General features: G+C 42.7%; 1 protein-coding gene across 1 annotated transcript; it reads left to right on the top strand.

The window, feature by feature from the left end:
* The first annotated feature begins 10,863 nt into the window (after positions 1-10,863).
* LOC121521767 (gastrula zinc finger protein XlCGF57.1-like) lies at positions 10,864-11,704 on the top strand. Its single transcript, XM_041805927.1, has one exon. It carries the CDS (start codon positions 10,931-10,933, stop codon positions 11,702-11,704), a length of 774 nt encoding a protein of 257 aa, XP_041661861.1. The 5' UTR covers positions 10,864-10,930.
* Positions 11,705-22,192: the final 10,488 nt, after the last annotated feature.

Genomic DNA, 22,192 nt, shown 5'->3' with positions numbered 1-22,192 from the left:
GGCCCTCGGGGAAGCTAGGTCCAACACCCACTATTCCACCTGTGGAGCCTCCCAAGGTTCAGTCCTTGGCCCAACTCTCTTCACACTCTACATGCTTCCCCTCGGCCACGGCATCAGCAGGCGTGGAATTTCCTTCCATTGCTATGCTGATGACACTCAACTGTATCTGAAAACGGACCCCTCTACCCCTGCCTCTACACCATCACCTTCTCCATCCGCACTCACCACCTGCCTGGAGAAAATAAAGGCATGGATGAGTCAAAACTTCCTACAACTTAACAGTTCAAAAACAGAGGTCATTCTAGTTGGCACTCCTCATCCGGTCCACTCATCGTGCATTACAGGTATATCCTTCTCTGGTCAAAACATCCCACTCTCACCCATAATCACCAACCTAGGTGTTATATTTGACCCCCATCTCACCTTCGACTCACATCAAACAACTCTGCAAGACCTCCTACTTTTACCTCAGAAACTCCGGCCATCTCTCACCCTCCAAGATACAGAGAAACTCGTCCACGCCTTTGTCTCTTCCAGGCTGGATTACTGTAAAGCACTTCTCATCGGGATCCCTACCAAGAGCCTTCAAAAGCTCCAATATGTTCAAACAGCACAGCTAGGATCCTGATGAGAGTGCGAAAATTTGAACACATTACACCAATCCTGCAATACCTACACCGGCTTCCCATCCACATCAGAATCCAATACAAAATCTCCCTCCTCACCCACCAGTGCATCTATGGCAATGCCCCATTATATCTCAAAGAACTGTTAACCCCAAACCAGCTCAAGACACCTCCGATCCAGCAACTCAAACTGCCTCCTCACACCCAGAACCAAACTCTGCACAATGGGGCACCGGGCCTTCTGCTCCTCTGCACCCCGCCTCTGGAACACCCTCCCTGACCACAAAAAAATCTCCTCAGACAGTTGAATCTTTCAAAAAAACAGCTCAAAACCTTTCCCTTTCAAAAAGCATTCACCAATTAACAGTCCGTGGCCACTCTGCCTCTAGATCCCACCCTCTTGGACTTTGGACTTATCAGATCTCTGGTGTTTTAAACTGTTTTTACTCCTGCTTTGTGCCATTCTTTTTCTGATTTTATTTTAATCCTGTTTTTTTATTCTATTTAAGGCTTTTACCCCTGTGCACCTATTCAATGCACTTTGAGATTTGTTTTTAAATGTAAAGTGCATTATAAATATTTATTATGATTATTATTATTATTATTATTTGCATAATATGTCCCCTTTAATTTGTCACCAGTTAATCTGGATGGTGGTCTGTCTCTATATGTCAGCCTTGCGATTGACTGGTGACAGCTGTCAACTATCAACAAGCTTCTTACACCTCTCAACTGGAATTTTGGACCATTCTTCTTTTGCAAACTGCTCCAGGTCCCTCAGATTTGAAGGGTTCCTCCTTGCAACAGCAGTTTTGAGATCTCTCCATAGGTGTTCAGTGGGATTTAGATCCAGACTCATTGCTGGCCACTTCATAACTCTCCAGCTTTGTCTCCAACCATTTCTTGGTGCTTTTTGAGGTATGTTTGGGGTCATTGCCCTGCTGGAACACCCATGACCTCTGACACAGGCCCAGCTTTCTGACACTAGGCCCTACATTGCGGCCCGAAATGTTTTGGTAGTCTCCAGATTTCATTATTCCTTGCAGACATTCTTGAACCTCCACCATGTTTGACTGTAGGTACTGTGTTCTTTTCTTTGTAGGCCTCATTCTGTTTTCTGTAAACAGTAGAATGACATGCTTTTCCATAAAGCTCTACCTTAGTCTCATCTGTGCACAAAATGTTCTCCCAGAAGGATTGAGGTTTACTCAGGTACTGTGGAAGACCCCCCCCTCCTTTCCTGACGCTCCTCTACCTGTCTCTGTGCTCCTGCATGGGTGGAGCCTCAGAGATAGTAACGGCAGCCAGCTCACCTGCTGCAAACCCTTTTGCTGGAGAACTATGGAGCTGGCTGCAACCTGTGCATTCCTCAGCATTGATTGGAACTTTAACTGTGTACCTGCCTTTTAAGTTTCCTTTGTTTTGTATAAATGATTTCAAATTAACATCTTTACTTACTGTTTACTGTTGGGATTAGGTATTTATTTCACTAATCTTTGAACCTTAGTTTGTTTGTTAATAATGTTAAGACTTAGTTTTTTCTGATATGAATCATTTGATGAATCATTCAGTAATTGAGAACTACTTCTGTTACTTCTGTCATTTAGTCACCAGATAAACCAGTTAAGTGCCAGTCAAAGCAGTACGTTGAATAAATACATTGGACTGGAACACAACCCTTCGCTGATGTGCTCTTTGTTTTAACTGGAGTTGATATATAGCATCTAAACCAGTAAACACCTCCTCCTGCTCTATACAAGTAAATATTCTTCATGGCCCTTCGAGCCGGATAATAGCAATTCAGTGGACAAAGCACAATCAGATAAGCAACCACAACGCTCCTCTAAACCACCTGGTTACCTGGCAGATTACCAACCCTCATTCCCAAGGCTACCTCCTGCTACTAGTCATGTTAACCCCAAACCACCACCACTCCCAGTTAAAGCTAACAAGGCTACATCCCCAGCTGATAAGATTTCATCTTCTTCTACAACTAGAACACATGCCCCTCTACCAATATGTTCTACTGCCTCACATGAAGGACAATTAAAGGGAGATAACCCTAATAAAGATATGGAAGTCATGAAATGTGAAACAGAGCAACTTAAAGGTTTAATCTTGGATTTGGGTAAAACTGTGAAGACCCTTGGAGAAAAAAATAGACAACCTATCATATTCTGCCTCCCCCAAGTCTTCCTGTTCATCAAGTTGCATAAATCCAGACTCTGCGGAACAATCCCCTGGCTCACATACCCAACACAGTCCTCCTCCAATAGCCAGAGAGCTAAATGACAAGTTATGTGAGCATAGCCCCCTTGCCAGAGATCCTGACTTCAATAATCTATTACCACCTCCCAGCAACAGCCTTCACTCATTCCAGTACGCCATTGCTTCAGCTGAGCCAACACTACAGCTAGTAAGGCCCAAATCATCTCAGGCCACACAAACTAGAGATCATTCCTTCAAACAAGAACAAGACCTTGAAGCTCTATGTGTCCATTCAACCAAGACCAGCCATCTGGAGCAGCCACTGAACTTATCAAATAAAAGGTATGATCAGTCCTATCATAAACAGCCTGCTGGAGGAGTAAATAGTCAGTTTTCTCTGCCCTTTTCTGAGCCACAGGAACCCAGGATGGGTTTAAATCCTACTCCACTTCCATTTACTCATGATGTCCGGGCTCTCTTTGATCCTGGTATGCCTTCTAACAGACTGACCACTACACAACATCCCCTCCAAGAGCCATCCAAGGAGAAGTCTTCTCTTCATCAGCGTTGTCTTCTCAACCTTCTCAGCTGAGTTATCATCCACCTGCAGTTAACCACCTGACTTCAGTACCTCAACTACATCCCACACATGCACAGGTTGTAAATAATCAAATACAGCAATCTGCAGCCTTCAGACAAAATCTCTCCAGACCTCCTAACCTGCGTCCCCCTCCTGCTCATTGACTCATCAGCCTCCTCCATGTGGTGTATATCAACCTTCCATACAGTTTCAAGCCACTTCTAATCCTTATGAAGGTCCATACACTGCTTCATGTGCAGCTCCTGCTCAGGGTGCAGAACTGCCTCAGCAACCTTATTACATTTCTCAGGATCCACCAAAGCAACCTCTGGGGACTAACAGTGTCCCATGTAGCAGCCCCCTCCTTTCCCTACTTTACCCAAGAGGATCCAAGGCAGTTTGCTATGCTCAAAATAGCCCTTAGAAACTTCCTACCACAGGAAGAAGGTGAGCAGTTCAAGTATCATATTTTACTGGATGATTTAAAGTTAGACACTGCCTGTCGTCTTGCTTTAGCTTATGTTCATGATTCATTCCCTTACACTAAAGCTGTGTCAGCTTTGCAGCAAAGGTATGGTCAGCCACAACAACTTGTTCTAAAAGAAATTACAGCCATCCTGAATCTCCCTTCAGTGTGTCCTGGAGACTTTGCTATTCGTGTAAGAGCCCTAGTGGGGATGTTGCAGTCTTTACAACATAGCGAGGGAGAGGCTGAATTGGCTTGTGCATCTCATGTTCACCAGCTACTTGGGAACGTTTGAGAAAAGGCAGAGGATTTGAAAAAAACTCGGAGTGTGATTGGATGAACGTTCTGTCTGTCACATCTTCACGGGCCAAGCAGCAACAAAACACGTGACGTAGCAGCTATCTAGCGGCACTTGCGCTGCTACCAAGGATTAGCACGAAACATGGCGACTATAGACATGTTAGTACTCGACTTTTGTTGTTTTTGAAAAGAAATCAACTTACTGCTGTTCTTTGTTCTTCTTTTCATGAAGACGTGTCATCAAGTTCTGATAAAACTGGTGCTTTAGCACCATCCACACTAAGCTCTTCCTCCATAACTGCACCAGCTCCTGCTGCTGCTTGTTTGCATAACAACACTGCCGAGTGTACTGCCCCTCATCACTGATTGGTCCTGTCACCAGCTAAGCCCAAACGGTTCAGACGGGTGCTTAACAAGATGGATTCGCCAGTGAAAAACAAGGAAACAGGCGTATCCATCTGCTTTGCAAGGTTATCAACCAGTCATTGAGTCTACAAAGCACCACGGTCAGTCCTGTCCCTTCTGTGGTGTCCCTGATCACCATTTGAGTGTCTGCCCCGATTTTTGTCAGCTACCAAAGGATACAGTTAGGAAGTGGATTTAAGACAAAAGATGCTGTTGGAGGTGTGCACGTGAGCACAAAGCTACAGCGTGTGACCTGAAAAAGCTTTGCCCCAAAATGTAATGGAAGGCACCTTGGGTTGCTTCATGGGGTAAACCAGTCACCAAAGGACACCAGCACAGCTCAAGTTGCAGCACCAGAGTCCTTCTGAAAGTAGTCAGAGTCATTATTAGTTACAGAGGAAGAAACCTTGAAACCTATGCCATATTGGATGATGGCTCTGAGCGAACAATGCTGCTGGCTACAGCAGCCAATCTTCTGGGTCTTGATGGACCAGCTGAATCCCTTATGCTTAAAACAGTTCGCCAAGGTACTGAAACCCTCACAGGGACAAAGGTTACATTCAACATTTCATCAGCATCAAATGTAGAAAAGAAGTTCATCATAAGTGATGCCTTCACCACTGTGAAACTGGGCTTAGCCCCACAGTCTTATTCTTCTCAAGTTCTACAGAAATTTCATCATCTGCTACTCCTTCAGGCTTTCAAGAATGTTCAGCCCTTACTCCTCATTGGTTCCGACCACCCTCATCTTGTCTGTCCCATCAAAAGGGTTCATCTGGGTTCCGGAGGTGGGCCAGCGGCTGTCCACACACGTCTCGGATGGGCCTTGCAGGAGCCCACAATGCTCCCTGATGAATATCTCACCATGTCAGCATGTACAGCACTGAAACCTGAAGTTCAGTCCTTGTTTATTTCCTGCATGACCCAGAAATCAGACCTCTATCATGATGTTGAACGACTGTGGAAAGTCGATGTCTTGCCTTTTAAAAGTGAAAAAGTTACAATCCGCTCCAAACAAGATGAAGAAGCACTAGTTTGCCTCGAAAGCAAAACGATGAGAGTGGAGGTTGATGGAGTGAGTCGGTACGCCACACCACTAATTCATAAGAAAAATGCCCCAATCCTGCAGGCTCCAAAAGAAGCAGTCCTTTCAACTCTTAGGCGCACTGAACGACAGCTCTCCAGGAACCATGAGAAAGCAGCTATCTACAACCAGGAGATAAATAAGCTGTTGGAAGCTGGGTATGTAAAAAAAAAAAACAACTCAGGCTTCAGGATGTAAAACTTGATGATGAACCATCATGGTACATACCTCATCGAGCACAATGGTAAACACCGCCTTGTGTGTAACTGCTCATTCCAATATCAAGGGCAGACACTAAATGATCATCTCCCTGCTGGTCCAGTTGTTGGTCCATCCTTGATGGGGTGTGCTGTTACGTTTCCGAGAGCATCCTGTGGCCATTTCTGGGGACATTAAAGCAATGTTTCATCAGGTTAGGCTACTAGCTGAAGACAGATTATTACTCCGTTTCCTGTGGTGGAATATGTTAAAGGAGAATTCAGTGGACGTCTATATATGCTCTACAATGACATGTGAAGGATAATCAAGTGGGTCATGAAGATGTCCTTACATCAGTCCTGCAGTCTTTCTACGTGGACAACTGTCTGCAGAGTTTTCCCACAGAAGAGCAGTCCAAAAGCCTCCTCAACCATCTGAGATCAGGGTTTGCTTCTGGTGGCTTTGAAATAAGACAGTGGATGAGCAACCTTCCCTCAGTAGTACAGCACCTACCCAAAGAAGCTAGGTCAGAGAGCACAGAGTTGTGGCTCAGCCAGGATCGCACCGACCCGTGGGAAGGGGCACTGGGTTTAATGTGGCACTGCTCTTCTGACATGTTAGGATACAAACACAGACCTGTTGAATACCAAACCCTCACCCTTCGCAATGGTTATAGGATACTGGCCAGTCAGTATGATCCACTAGGGTTCATCATCCCTTACACTACTTGTGCCAAAATCCTCCTTCAGAAATTGTAGTCCAAAGAGTGCAAATGGGATGATCCATGTCCGCCTGATGCCTTTGTCAAAGCATGGACAGTGTGGGAAAATGAACTTCCTCAACTCACCTAAATAAAACTATTGCATACCTGATAACAGTGCGCTCTAATGGAGATGTTCAATTGTCTTTAATTATGTCTCACTCAAGGGTGGCACCAAGACGACAGCTAACTATCCCTCGTTTAGAGCTATGTGGCGCCCTGACTGGAGCCCAACTGGCAAAGATGCTGCAGAAAGAGCTGACTTTTCCCATCCATCGCTTGGTCATGTGGTCAGACTCCACAACTGTTCTAACTTGGTTACAATCAGAGTGCTGCCAGTATAAAATCTTAGTGGCCCATCGCATTACAGAAATCCTCGAGTGCACTTCCCCCTCTAACTGGAGATACATTGACTTTGAGAGCAACCCTGCAGATGATATTACTAGGGGGAAAAGCCTCGCTCTACTGGCTAACCCTCACAGATGGAATCAAGGTCCAGCTTTCCTCTACTCTTCCCCTGATCATTGGCCCACACACCCATCTTTGCATTCAAATGAAGCAGCATCAGAGTTGAAGAAGTCTGCATTCTGTGGCATAACTCAAGTACTGCCAAGCAGTGTTCCTCCAGACCTACTTCACTTCACTTGCTGGCAGGATTTGGTAGATGGGGCCACTGAACAAATTGCATCTTTGGACCCATCTTCTAAACCCCCAGAGAGATCACATGTTGAGAACCTCCTGCTACAGTATGCCCAGCAGGGAAGCTTCCCGGAGGAATATGCCTTACTCCAGGCTAACAAACCTGTGCCCAAACAAAGCTCACTGAAAAATCTTGCCCCTGAGTTTGACCACATCACAAACTTAATCAGAGTGGATGGTCGCCTGCGCAAAAGTGTGGATCTAGACTACAATATGGTCCGTCCGGCGGTCCTGGATCCCCAAAACTACATAACCAAACTGCTGATTAAGGATTATGACCACAAGCTACAGCATCTTGGTCCAGAGAGAGTCTTTGCCAGCCTATGAAGAAACTACTGGGTCCTGCGTGGGAGACAAGCAGTTAGGAAACATCAACACTCATGCACAGACTGCAGAAAATGGAAAGCTAAACCTTCAGTTCCTCAGATTGCCAATTTACCTTCATCATGCCTGCACCTATTCAAGCCTTCCTTCTGGTCCACAGAGATGGACTGTTTTGGCCCCTTTTACATTAAAATTGGATGCAGACAAGAGAAGAGATGGGGTATTCTCTTTAAGTGCCTTAACACACGTTGTACTCACATTGATCTCCTCTTCAACCTTGACACCGACAGTTTTCTGATGTCTTTCCGCCACTTTGTAGCTCGGTGTGGGACTCCCTTTGAAGTAATATCTGGCCATGGCACTAAGTATGTTGGAAGAGAAAAGGAGCTGCAGCAAGCTTTTGACCAGCTGAACCCTGCCCTTCAGGAACAACTTTCCAGGTACAAAGTCCGTTTTGTAAGGAATCCTCCCCATGCCCCACACTTTAGAGGAGCTTGGGAAAGGAAGGTGAGAACCATTAAAACAGCATTACGTGTAACCCTAAGCAACCAAACTGTCACAGAGGAAGTTTTGAGAACTGTGCTGATCGAGGTAGAAGAAATCCTTAACTCTAAACCCCTTGAACGTATCATCTGATCTGTCTGACCCTGACCCAGTTACTCCCAGTCTTCTCCTCATGGGGCGGCTGGTGGCAGCTCTTCCTCAAGTGGTTTATGTACACTCTGAACTTCTGGGAGCAAGGAGATGGTGGCACAGCCCAGTGTTAGCAGATCACTTTTGGACAAGCTTCACAAGAAACTATCTTCCTACACTCCAGGTGCGACAGAAATGGAAACTGCATTAAAAAATATTGCCCTGAACAGTATCGTGATGGTCCCTGATCCCAGTCTGCCTCGTGCATCATGGCCAATTGATTTTTTTGTGTTTTCTATTTTTTGTGTTAAATCATGTCAGTTTTGGCTTATTTCTTCTTTTTTGTGTTGTTCCAATGCACATGAATGAAATAAATATGTTTTTACCAAAAACATTTGTAATTGCAACAATTTCTGTGAGAAATGCTGTTTTTTCTGGAAAATTCCAGGGATGCCAATACTGTCATCCATGACTGTACACTGCAACAAACTTCTCAAAGTCGACTGTGAAGAAGCAAGAACTAGAAGCTCATTTAAGAATCAGAGCCTCAGAAATGCCAGAACCTTTTTCTCTCTTTACCAAAGGGTATAAATAAAGCAGTGAACCAGGTGGAGAGCAGAAATAGTCTGCCAAATATGTGGGCATGGACAGAACTACTCATTCATGATGGACGAGGATTATTAACGTCACATACACAGTTGTTAGAAGCTGCTAAAACTGAATGAAAAGAAAGTTTAAGAGAGCGATCAAGCAGTGGTGGTGTTGAAATAATTCTTCTCCATGATAGATCGTGATTCAGACAAGAATAATTCTGTATGAATTCAGAGGAAACTCAGTTGATGCATCTGGACCTGATAAAAATACTCTAAGAGGCTGTTTTGTAGATCTTCCCAAGCCACATCAGCACACAAAATTTCAAAGATCTAGGAAAAAGTCATAGGAGGAAATTCCCAACAACCTTAGTGGAGACCCATACAATATCAAACTTATCACTGGACCTGATGCACATGCCAGAATTCTGGGCTTTAGGACATTTTTTGACACTTAAATATCCAACTGAATGTGGAATATTATAACAAGAAGAGAAAAGAAGAACACAAGGAATACAGGCTGTGACACAACTCTCTGCGAGTCTAAGAGAGTAAATCTGAATCTAGTATATTTTTTCTCAGGTCAGACCGGTCGTAGAATTAGAATTTGTTAATCAAAGTATTCAGGTCTTCTCTGATTTATTAACTGCAAGAGCACAAACTGTTATAAAGAGAACAGAATTGTGAGTCCCCCACCCTAATCTTCTTATATCCTGTGGGAAACACTGGGTTTACATGGTCAGAACTCTGAAAATCAGAGCTTTCTGCTGGTGTATAAAATGTTCTTTTTTTTTTTTTTTTTTTTTTTTTTTAAAGAGTCCATTTCTAAACAACTGGATAATAAAAATTGTGCATGAACTGTCAGGTATAAATGAAATTAGATGAAAGTCTCCTAATGTGAGGCAGCAGTAGAGCTGGGAGATATGGCCCAAACTTCTTATCACTACATTTTATGCTTTTTGCCGTAACAGTGTTTTATCACTGTATTACAACACCAAAAGGCATGGAGTATTTAGATCCATGTTAAGGTACTATGACCCAATTCTCCCATTGAACAGGCCTGTGATGAGATACTTACCTTGTGTTTGTGTTTGAGATCATCCAAAGATATTTGATTAAGTCTCTGTGTGTTCAGTTCTCAGCTCCTAGTTTGTTACTGCATCTGTGGTTTGAACTTTAGATTCTATCTGAGTTTTGTTAAGCTGTGACTAAAAACACCACATTTCTGTGTGTGGCTGTTCACATTAGAATTTGAACATCTTAACAGCTACAGAGTTTTATTGTGAAGAATGTGTCTGAAATAGATAGAACTTGAAATGTTTTAAGTCATCTAGGCTCAATCTAACCTCACAGCTTCCCTTGGTGTGTCTTTGTGTATTTCAGTGCTTCCTGCAGACGCCCAGCAGCTGTTGGTGATTAAAGAAGAGAGCCCCCAGGAGGACACTGAGCCCCCACTCATTAAAGAGGAACAGGAGGAACTGTGGATCAGTCAGGAGGGAGAGCAGTTTCAAGGACTGGACGAGGCTGACACCAAGTTCCTCTTCAGTTCTGTCTCTGTGAAGAGTGAAGATGATGAAGAGAAACCTCAGTCCTCACAGCTTCATGAGAGACAAAATAAAGAGATGGAAACAGGAGCTGATGGAGAGGACTGTGGAGGAGCAGATCCAGCCAGGATCTCAGATCCAGAGACACATTTACAACCAGATACTGAGGTCAAGATTGAAGAGAGTTCTGAGGAAGAGACTGTTGACAGTGATGATTGGAGGGAGACCAGAGAACATCAGTCAGGTTCAAAGTCTGCAAAAAACATTAAAAATAAGAGTCAGAAATCACACAGCTGTTCTGTGTGTGGTAAAACATTCAAAAGAGTACTCCACTTGACAATACACACAAGAATTCACACAGGAGAGAAACCCTTTAGCTGCTCTTTTTGCATGAAGAGATTTAAACAAAAAGCAGAAATGAACTCTCACATAAGGATTCACACAGTAGAGAAACCTCTTAGCTGCTCTGAGTGCAGCAAAAGATTTAGATGGGAAAATGGTTTGGTAGCTCACATGAAGATTCACACAGGAGAGAAACCCTTCAGCTGTTCTGAGTGCAGTAAAAAATTTTCAAAAAAATATGATCTAATGTTGCATATGATCACGCACTCAGGAGAGAAACCCTTTAGCTGCTCTGTTTGCATGAAAAGATTTACAAAAAAAGCAGATGTTGTGAATCACATGAGGATTCACACAGGAGAGAAACCCTTCAGCTGCTCTGAGTGTTGTATCAAATTTTCAAGAAAATCTTCTCTAACGATGCATATGACAACCCACTCAGGAGAGAGACCCTATAGCTGCTCTGTTTGTACAAAAAGATTTAAACAAAAAGGGACTATGGACGCTCACATGATAACCCACTCAGGAGAGAAACCCTTCAGCTGCTCTGTTTGCAATAAGAGTTTCTCACGGAAAGGAAGTCTGACCATCCACATGAGGATTCACTCAGGAGAGAGACCCTTTAGCTGCTCTGAGTGTGGTAAAAATTTTTTACAAAAAGGTAATCTTATGATGCATATGAGAACACACTCAGAAGAGAAACCCTTCAGCTGCTCTGTTTGCAAGAAAACGTTTAGACGAAAAGCAGAAGTGGTTGTACACATGAGGATGCACGGAGGAGAGAAACCCTTTAGCTGCTCTGTTTGCAAGAAAAGATTTACGAGGAAAACTTATATGGACGCTCACACGAGGATTCACACTGGAGAGAAACCCTTCAGCTGTTCTTTCTGCAGCAAAATATTTAGATGGAGAACTGATATGGTCACTCACATGAGGATTCACTCATGAGGATTTAGTCAGGAGAGAAACCCGTTAGCTGCTCCGAGTTTGGATTCAAGATTCAAAAGTTGCTCAAACTTGAAAGTCCATGTTAAAACTCACAGAGGTGAGACAATCTACAGCTGCAGTGACTGTAATCAGACATTTGCTTCTGCAGTTTTAGGTAAAACAGCACAAATTTTTTTGGAGGTCAGGCTTCAGAGATTCATCAAATCCTCAGTGAAGGAAAAAGCAAGACAGAAACAGGAGTGGATGGAGAGGACTGTAGAGAACCAGCTGAACCAGCCAAGAATTCAGATCCAGAGAGACATTTACAACCAGAGATAGAGGTTGAGACTGGAGACTCTTCTGGAGCTGAGACTGATGACAGTGAGGATGATTAGGAAATCAGATTTAAAGACATAAACAGGACACTCTTTTTTATGGTAAAATACTGTAAAGGTTAAAAAATCTAATTCTAAAAAATTAAATGGAAAACAGAATTTGGAAAAAAATAAAACAGATTTCATAGGGCTCTACGATGGGCATCAAGAAGCCGACATTTATCAGGGTTGTCAACTGGGCAACCATACCAGCAAGGAGATATTCTTTACCTCACCCAACCTACAGAGCTGGGGTGCAGTGTCCTGACTTGGGCACCCGTCTGACTGGTGTGACACTCTGTCTTCCTCTACTCCTGTATTTCCATGACAACAGAACAGAATATGAGAAAAAGATCAATCAGAGATGTAGAGAGGCTTTCATGACTTTTTTTCTACCTCCAGTCAGAATTGTTCATTGTCATCTCAATCCATTGACTAATTTCAATGGCTTCATCTCCTAAACAGTTTTCCTAAACTCTGCCCTGCACTCCCAGTTCTTTAAGTGTTGAAACCAACTCCCTACATCCCACTTCTACTTTTACTGGATAGACATTAACTTTCCTTCTTCACTGCTCAGCTTCTGCTCCTACATCTGCTTTCTAAGCTTATCTATCCTTCCTAGATTCTGTTACATATTTCTTACAGTAGGGCAGAGATCAAAATGCAGCACACAGCTCTTGAGCTGCAGATGAGATTTGTAGTTTGCATGTCTACATGCTGACACTGTTTAGCACAGTTTCTGCTGAATGTATGTCCACAGTGATTCTTTATATTCAGCATCTTAGGGTGGGGGTGTGGCCTGAAGCACTGCATGCCCTCTCTCTCCCTGGCTATCTGGTCTCGCTCCTCCCTCTACATGTGGACTGCAGCACACCTGAGTGCTCTCAGCACTCATGGTGGGGGGTTTAGAGAGGCAGGGGGAGGGACAAGCAGACTGAGAGGGACACACTCCCAGCCAAACATGCAAGGTGGTTTGTTTGTTGCGTTCCCTTTCCTTTTCTGCTTTTATTTTTATTTTTTTATACTTCTGAGTGTTTCTCCTTTGCTTCAGTGTTTTGATCCCCCGTGCATGTTTAGGTTGCTGGTTTTGTTGGTTTAGTTTGGGCTGTAGTTTCCTGTCCAATATTAATGAGTGAGTTTATTTTTGGGTAGGCAGTCTTAGTTGGGGTGGTGGCTGGTCCAATGACCCGTCATAGGCTAGCCCCGCCCACCATCCCTCTTGTGTTCATTTTCAGCCCCTTTTGTTTCATTGATTTGACTTGAATTTGATTGCATTATTAAGTTTTGTTTATCAATAAAGGTTGGAATCTAAATTTCAAATCTATTTGTGTCTGTTTTTATATGTTACTGGTCTCTTTTGTTGTTCAAGCCTGATTTAGTTTAGTGATTCATCTGAGGTCATAGCACCTGGAGATTTTGAAGCTCTGCCCATGCAGGTAACAGCCAGAGAGAGTGTGTGTGTGTGTGTGTGTGGGGGGGTTCTTCCAGATCAAAGGTGGGCTATTATCTCTGCTGTGTTCAGTGTCTGATGAACTTCCCGTCAGTGATGCAGAGGTTTCCTCAGACTTTCTGGATGTCAGTCATTTTGACTGACAGGGTTGTAAAGATTTCATCATTTTCCTTTATCACCTGTCACTGTTATTTCTCTTTCTTATATTCATGTGAAATGACTTCATCCTGTTCAGTCTATTTTATTTTCATGTATTTGTTTTATTCCATCTGATGAACAGTTTGAAGCACTGTTTTGATAGAACTAGTGTAACATGCTGCACACTGTTGTTGTTCACCAGCTGTTCAGAGAAACACCTACCAAGACACGAGGATCTGAACATCTCAAAAAATTGGAGCATGAGAAAAAAGTTCAACATTTTTGTCAGTCATTTCAGAAAGTGAAGCCCATATGTTATATAGACTCATTACCCATAGAGTGAACTATTTTAGTAACTCTTCAAAATGTCAGTCTTCTTTTCAATCCTGCACAGTCACATTGTGTAAATATGTTTTTATTATTTGCATAGTCTTAATAGCTTTGGCGTTTTCTGAGCACTTGATGGAGTCCATACAGTTTTGAGTTCTGATACAAATGCTGGAAAGAAGGTTTTGAGCCATGGCATTTTCTTGTAGAATGCTAATTGGTTCAATATCAGACAGCGTGGGTTGCCAGCCAATAAAAATGCACCACGTTTTCACAGCCGACTACAATGTGTGGCATCATCAGCAGGCGCAGGACCCCCAATAGATCTGGTACCGACAACGGATTGTCATTAAAAAGGAGAAGAAGAATTAGCTCTTTGTGATCTCTCCATCAGAGCTCAGCTAGCAGGAGGAGAAGGACGGAGAGGCTGATGTCGTTTCTCAGGCAGCGTGCAGCTCTGGGATATGACGAACATAAGTTGAGTTTTTGAACAGCTTTCTGAACATTTTTGAGCAGCTAGATTCGCCTAAGGGCCAGAAACACCCACCCAAACAGCGAGAAAAGGAAAGGTTTGATTAAAAGTGGCATCTTCCTCACCTTTCCATTTTTACCAAGCTAACAGCCAGCTGACTGACCACGAGTTCAGACCTCCTTGTGTGTGCATCACGCCAGATGGATGTGTGAAACACATCCATCTGGGAAAGCTTCAATAGGAAACGTTTGAGAAAAGGCAGAGGGTTTGAAAAAAACTCGGAGTGTGATTGGATGAACGTTCTGTCTATCACATCTCAACAGGCCAATAAGAGCAACAAAACACGTGATGCAGCTGCTATCGAGCTGCGCATGCAGACATGAAAGTACTCGACATTTGTGGTTTTTGAAAAGAAAACAACTCACTGCTGTTCTTTGTTCTTCTTTTAACAAAGAAATGTCATCAAGTTCTGATAAAACTGGCGCTTTAGCAGCATCCATGCTAATCTCTTCCTCCATAACTGCACCAGCTCTTGCTGCTGCTTGTTAACGTCATGACTCTGCTGTGCCTGAAAGTACTGCCCCTCGTCGCTGATTGGTCCTGTCACTTTCTAATCGGGCCCAAACGTTTCAGATGGGAGCTTAACAAGATGGATTCGCCAGTGAAAATCAAGGAAACGGGCGTATCCATCTGCTTTGCAAGGTTAAGTATTATGGGGAGGAGATTTTGATACAGTAATGGATGAAAACCCAGATAGATGGCCTCCTAAGAACAGAGTAATGAATGAATTAGAGAATATTTGTGGCAGGATGGGTCTCATTGATATCTCATTGATATCTGGAGGCAGAGAAATCCAAACCAAAAAATAAATACCTGGAATAATAAGGACAGATCTCAAAGATCCTGTATAGACTTCTGGTTGATCTCTGCAGACATAGAGGTTAAGGTGGAGTCTGTGCTGATAGAACCTACAGTGCTTACAGATCATCAGGCTATTACTAAGGTCAATATGGCAGCAACTAGATATAACTCTAATAGAAAGTACTGGAAACTGAATAGAACATTATTGCAAAATATGCAATTTAAAAGTGAAGTCCAAAAAATAATTTAAAAATATTGGAGGCAAGCAAATTCACTTAACAGTTTTGGAAACTATTGGGAGTTGATGAAATATGACGTTAGAAAGTTAGCCATTGCATTTGGGAAAAAATTGCTAAAGCAAATAGAGAAAGAGAGGATCAGATAATTACAAAAATAGTAAGACTATCAGAAAAATTAAGCCTATCTGGAGAAGAACTGAAAGAGTTGTCAGCATTTTTTGTCTAATAGGTAGGAGGTGATCAAAGCTGTTTATTATATTGACGAGTTCAGGTTTAAAAATGAATGTGGAAAAAATTGGTGTTATTCCCACTAAAGAAATGTGATGAGTCTGAAGTGAATGGTATCCCTGTGAAGAATACGGTTATATATTTAGGTGTTGTCATTGACAAAAATGAAAAACTTCGCAGTAACTTAAATTTTGATCCTATAGTGGAACGAATAACAAAAAAGTTCAACATGTGGCTGATGAGAGATCTCTCCTTGAATGGTTGGGTCTTGTTGTCCAAAGCTGAGGGGATATCTCGAGCTGTCTGTGTCTTTAGCACTTGAAATGCCTGCTGCAATATACAAAAAATTAGACAAGACTTTGTTCAATTTTATTTGGAGGAACAAACGTCATTATTTAAGAAAAGATATTATTTGTAATACAAGAAGAGATGGTGGTCTTGAGGTTCTAAGTTTTGAAACACTAAATACTACTTTCAAAGTTAAATGGTTAACTAACCTGATTAAAGAAAAAGACAATATTTGGAAGGCCTTTGTTACACCGCTGAGGCAGAGATGAAGTTCTTGGTGTAAAAAGAATGTTCATTTTATTACTCGAACGGCAGGACAGTCAACAAGTCAGGCAAGTGAGAGATACTGTTTACGTCAGTCCCTCCTTTACCATAGCAACAGGCGTCATTTCTTCTATGATTGACACACAAACTAGAGGTCACTCTGTCATCTAGTGGCCAAAAAAATACATTGCCTCCTACAGGTGCCACATTCATCCCCTGCAAAATAAATGTTGTCCCCTAACATTAACAGTGCTTTGTTGGACATATTGATATGCAACACACAAGTGTAACATTATACATACCTCTCTTAAGGATTCTGTATACTGGCAATGACTTTCTTTTTTGAAAGTTAGAAACAAGTAAATAGTTTTAACTGCATTTCAAAAGGTATTACCTTTAGAGCACACTGCCATTGTATACCATGGTGGACATAACTACCCTTACATCACACTATAGTGTTTAAACTTAAAGTTTACCCATGGGCAGTTGCAACAACATTATAGTACTAAACCAATGCTCTGTATCAAAAACATATTTCTTCATTTTACTGTGTTCTCCAGAGACTCATGACACAGATTTTCCCTTTTACATTGCTTCAATGCTAATACTTAGTCCAAAAACATTCATCATATAACTAGAACTTTCCTTTAGTTTCAAACTTCATTTAAGTGGCATTTCTTTAACCCCTTAAAATAAAAACCATTTAATACACACAAACACAACCAAAAATCAACCACTTAGTACACTAGGTAACTGCGCCTCATGTTCAACTTTTTTTCTGTGCGTGATCCAGAATGAGTAACGCTCAGTTTACAAACAGTCCGTGTTACTGTTCCTACTCCACAGAATAATCTAAAACATACAGAATCTTTTAACAGTCCTTCAGTTGTATCCTACAGGAACAAGGGTAGGATGAACCAGGTGTGTTCCAACCATCTGTGGACATGGTCAGGGCAAACTGTATTGTCCATAACCCGGTGCCAGTGTGTTTACATACAGTGGGTTGGTGTGAAGCCCCACCACACGATGTGCAGGTTGGCCCAGTGAATCATATGTCAATGTCTCTTTAGGTCGCCTTTCTCTCTGTGACCTGCGTGGCTGTGCGTCAGAGGATTTTGGCTCCTGGCTGCTAGGCGGGTCTTCAGATTGAACAGTTTTTGTCATCTCCTTAGTTTCATTTTCTCGTGCAACATTCTCAGTGTTAACATTGTCTGCAAGCATTTGAAATGGAGTCTCCCTTTGAACTCCTCTGCTTCAGTGTTAAGTTCAAGCTGAGGTCCTGTTTCAGGAGCAGGTTGAAGTGTAACATTTTGTTCTCCAGACTGGTAGTGATGGTGCCTCAGTCTCTGAGCCCAATAATGTCCCTCCTCATCTGAGCTCTCTGAGACCTCTGATGTTTCAGTTGTTTTACTCTTGTGTCTGTCTTTGTCGAGGGTGTGGATTTTGTCTTTCTGGGGTGTTGTGGGCTGGTCTTTCCAGTGGCAAAGCATTACATGGCATTAACATGTTGCGATGGAGGATTCTGCCTGTGCCCCGTTCAGGCTTTACCTAATAAACTGGGGTGTCTTTCCCTTTTTGAGAGACCACAATATGTATTTGATCCTCCCAATATGAGCGTAATTTTCCCGGCCCTCCTCACTCTGACATATTCCTGACAAGGACCCTGTCACCTGGAGAGAGTGCTGAACTTTGTCTCTTTTGATCATAGTATTTTTTTCCTCTAGCTGTGGTCTTTTCAATAGTTTTGGATGCAATGTCATATGCTTCCTTCATCTGTTGCTGCAATTTTTTTACATAGTCCAGGTGTGAGCCAGCTCCTTCTTCATCACTTATCCCAAAGATCAGATCAATCGACAAGCGGGGATTCCTTCCGAAAAGTAGATAGAACGGGGAATATCCTGTTGCCTCACTGATTGTGCAGTTATAAGCATGAATGACTTTGTTCACATAGTCACTCCAATTTGCCTTTTTATCCTCATCCAAGGTCCGCAGCATTGACAACAGAGTGCGATTAAATCTTTCAGCTGGGTTCCCTTGTGGGTGGTAGGGGGTTGTTTTTGAGTTTTCCATGCTGGTGTATTGCTGTAGCTGTCTGAATAACTGGTTCTCAAATTCTTTACCTTGATCATGATGGATTTTGGCAGGGAAACCAAATTTGAGAGAAAAATCATTAAAGATTTTCTCAGCTGCTGTTTTGCCAGATTTGTAACAGGTTGGGTAAGCTTGGGCAAATTTTGTGAAGTTGTCAATAATCACTAAAATATACTCATACCCTCCCCTGCTTTTTTCAAGGTGAAGATAGTCTATTGAAACCATTTCGAATGGTGCTGTTGCTGGTACATGACACATGGGGGCTCTGCTTTGCACAGCAGGGTTTTTTCTGAATATTACATTTACAAACTTGAGTAACAAAAAACTCAATGTCTTTTTGCATTCCTGGCCAATAAAACCTTTGTCTAGCAAGCTGTAAAACACGTTCCACCCCCAGGTGACCCATCTCACAGTGAAGATGCTTGTACACTAGGTCTCTGTATTTATCTGGAAGCACAATTTGAGTCCAAGTAGATGTTCTGTGTTTCAGTAGACCTTCCTGGGACACATACAGCCTTTTCCATTCATGTAATAGTTGCTTGGTTTTTGTCATTTCCATACTCCTGACTCTCCTGTCTGGGTTTCCTCCACAGCTTTTCAACTGGAGTACATGGGATATGGCAGGGTCTTGCAACTGTGCCTGCAGTAACTCCTGCTGAGTGACTCTTATGTCTGGCTGGTTATCTGCACCTATATCCTGAACATCCAGGTTACAGGTAACGGCAGAGACCCAGTCCATGTCATGCTGCTTTTGTGTCTCAGCTGCACTGAATATTGCACCTAACACTTCAGGTGTGAATTGTTCTGTGCACTCACTCATGTATGTGTCCATACTCACTAGCATGCGAGACAAGAAGTCAGCATCTGTGTTGCTTTTTCCTGGACGGTACTTCAAGGTTATGTTGAAATCAGCCAGCTCGGACACCCAGCGATTTCCAGTTGCATTCAGCTGTGCTTAAAACATAAGTGACAGGGTTGTTGTCACTGTATACTGTAACAGAGGGAGCATAAAACAAATAATCTCTAAACCTGTCTGTCACATTGTCCATTCTGTAACCCTCAGCTGAGATCACTTTTCCCACATAGCGCACCTCATTTTTAAACGGATCATTCTTGTCTGTTCGCAGCTTAATTCCCCAGGCTTGTTGTCTTTTCAGAACAGACCTCACATCCTCCACATGCTGTGTAAATGTTTTGCTGTAAACTAATACATCATTTAGGTATGGAATGCATATTTTGTCTCGGAGACCCTCCAGGCTCTCTTCCATACTGCGTTTGAAGGCTGAGGGTGCATTAGTAAGGCCAAATAGAATTCTGTTCCATTCATACAGCCCCCAAGGGGTTGTGAAGGCTGTGAGTTTCTTTGCGTCCTCACTAACACTGCCTTGATGGTAAGCTTTGCCTTGGTCCAGTACCCTAAACCAAGCGTTTCCACCGAGACCATCAAGTATCTCCTGAATGCATGGTATGGGGTGTCTATCTGGAATAGTTTTTTCATTAAGACCCCTGTAGTCAATGCATAATCTCAGGCTTCCATCTCTCTTTCTTACACAAACTATTGAAGATGCGTATGGGGAAGTGGATTTGCGGATGAATCCCTTAGTTAACAAGTCCTGGATGTGGTTCTTTACCTCTTCGTATAGTGGTCGAGGTATGGCATTATAGGTTTTAGCAACTGGAACCTCATCAGTTAACTTAATGTCCATGTTTAAGTTTTTTATGAAACCTACTTCATCTTTGTTTCTGGCAAAGGTGCTGGACTCTTCCTGGAGCATCTGTTTAACCACTGCCTGTTGTTCAGGGGTCAAATGATCCAAACTGACAGGTGGATCCCAGTGTTTGTTTTGGGGGTCTCCCTGCAATATCTCTGCGGTGGGGTGTGGTGGTGTTTGAGGGTTTACCACACCTACAGACCTGACTTGTGGTTCCTCAGGCCACACTGGGTGACAGTCCGTTATCCTCTGTATGCTCCCTATTACCGTTTTACCTGGCATTGTGATGTCATGGTGTGTGGTATTTCTCACATAAGTTTTCACTTTACGTGTGGAGCAGGAAATGTCTATCAACTGGCAGTTTATTTTGAGTCCCTCGTCCAATGAAAGGTTTTCTTCAGGTTCAAAGAGCATTTCTGTTTTCACTTTTAGATCTGTTCTCACAGGGCAGCTAATGCACTTTGTTTGTCGTCCTGGTACTACAACTGGTGTGCGGCCTGTTCTGACAGGGTAACGCTCTCATTTGTAGCACCCTGAATGAGGTTTAGCAGTGCCTCTGCCTTTCCTGATCCTAGTCTGAGAGCACTTCGGAGAAGAGCTACTCTGTCACTTAGGTGAATATGATTTTCATTACCTCTTAATGTGATAAATTGGGGTTAAAACTCTTGATTTGTTCAATAAAAGGAGTTAAAAACCCTCAGATTCGTTAAAACTGGGTCAGGACAAGTTAAAAACAGTGATCAAAAAGACAGACAACAGACTTAGGTGCAACACAGGGATTAAATGAACAGATTTTTTCTTGCACCAATAAAACAGTAAAATTGGTTAAAATGTCTTTAAAAGAGCACTAAAATGTCACTAAACTAAAACCGGATAAAAGTCTTTTAAGAGGGTAAGGAGGCTAAACCAGTCACTCCAGAGGGGCACTCGTCTCCAGTCCGGGGCTGTCTCCTACCGCCGCCGTCCGCTGTTGTCTGCCACTCCGCTCCTTCACAGTCGCCACCTGCCAAACAGGAAAAAGGCTGCCAGTGTGGTGTACCAACAGGACAAAGAAACACAGGCGAGTCGCACTCAAGTACCAGAGTGTTACTAATATCCAAAGGATACTCACAACGCCAGCAGAGTTCCTCACTCTGCCGCTGCGTGTCTTCCACATCGTAACACTCTGGATTTTCCTCCACTCTGGCTGGCGCCTGTGCCGTCAGCTTGCTGGGTTGTGCTCAGGTTTGCGTCTCGTCGGTGCTTGCCTCTCATCTTTCTCCTGTGTGCTCTCCTCTTCTCCTGTGCTTGTGTGCTCTCATGTCCCTACGTCCTCCCGTATCCGCCGTCTCCTGCGTGTTCTTCCGGCTCTTGTAGGAGGTGTCTTTAATCTAAAATCAGTCTCAATAAAATATACTTAAAACAATCCAAGATAAAACAATGAAATAAAAATCTGTATAAAACCAAGGCATAAAAGCACACAAACTAAATAAGAAAACCACACTTTTGCCTTGTGACATCAATATCTCCTCATACCTTCCCTAAACATGTATTTAACTCAGTTGGTGGTCTTAAATTTCTGTTAAAATGTGATTATAGGATTGAAAAATTACCTGTGAAATTAGCAAACTTTCATAAACAAGCACTGCTGTCCTGGAAAATGGTGTATGTACATAACTTCTCACCAACAAGATATTACATCTAGAATAACAGGAATATTCAATATAAGAATAAATCACTCTATTATAAAACATGGGTTGAAAATTACATTGTTTTAGTTGAACAACTTTTGAATGCTGAGGGACATCTACTATTGTATGGTGAATTCCTCTCTAAGTTCAGGCTACCGACCACACCAAAGGAATATGCAGTGGTGGTTGATGCCGTACCGAGGAGTGTACTACAATTGCTTAGAGGGTCCACAAGCGAGATCTCAAAGATCAGGAATCTCATACATACTGTATCTGTGCCCTCAGCAAAATCCTTTTGGAGCTCACTTTATGGTGAAATTGACTGGAAAAAAGTGTGGCTAGGTGGGGATAAATTCTGTCTGAATAATAAAGTTAAAGAGCTCTCTTTTAAAATT

This window comes from Cheilinus undulatus, linkage group 14 (genome assembly GCF_018320785.1).
Source record: "Cheilinus undulatus linkage group 14, ASM1832078v1, whole genome shotgun sequence".
NCBI classification, from domain to species: domain Eukaryota; kingdom Metazoa; phylum Chordata; class Actinopteri; order Labriformes; family Labridae; genus Cheilinus; species Cheilinus undulatus.
Note: the sequence above shows the minus strand (reverse complement) of the source record. Positions and strands in the feature narration are given on the sequence as shown.

Excerpts from the sequence above, each read along its gene's own strand:
- LOC121521767 (XM_041805927.1), top strand. The coding sequence starts at position 10,931 with ATGAAGATTCACACAGGAGAGAAACCCTTCAGCTGTTCTGAGTGCAGT.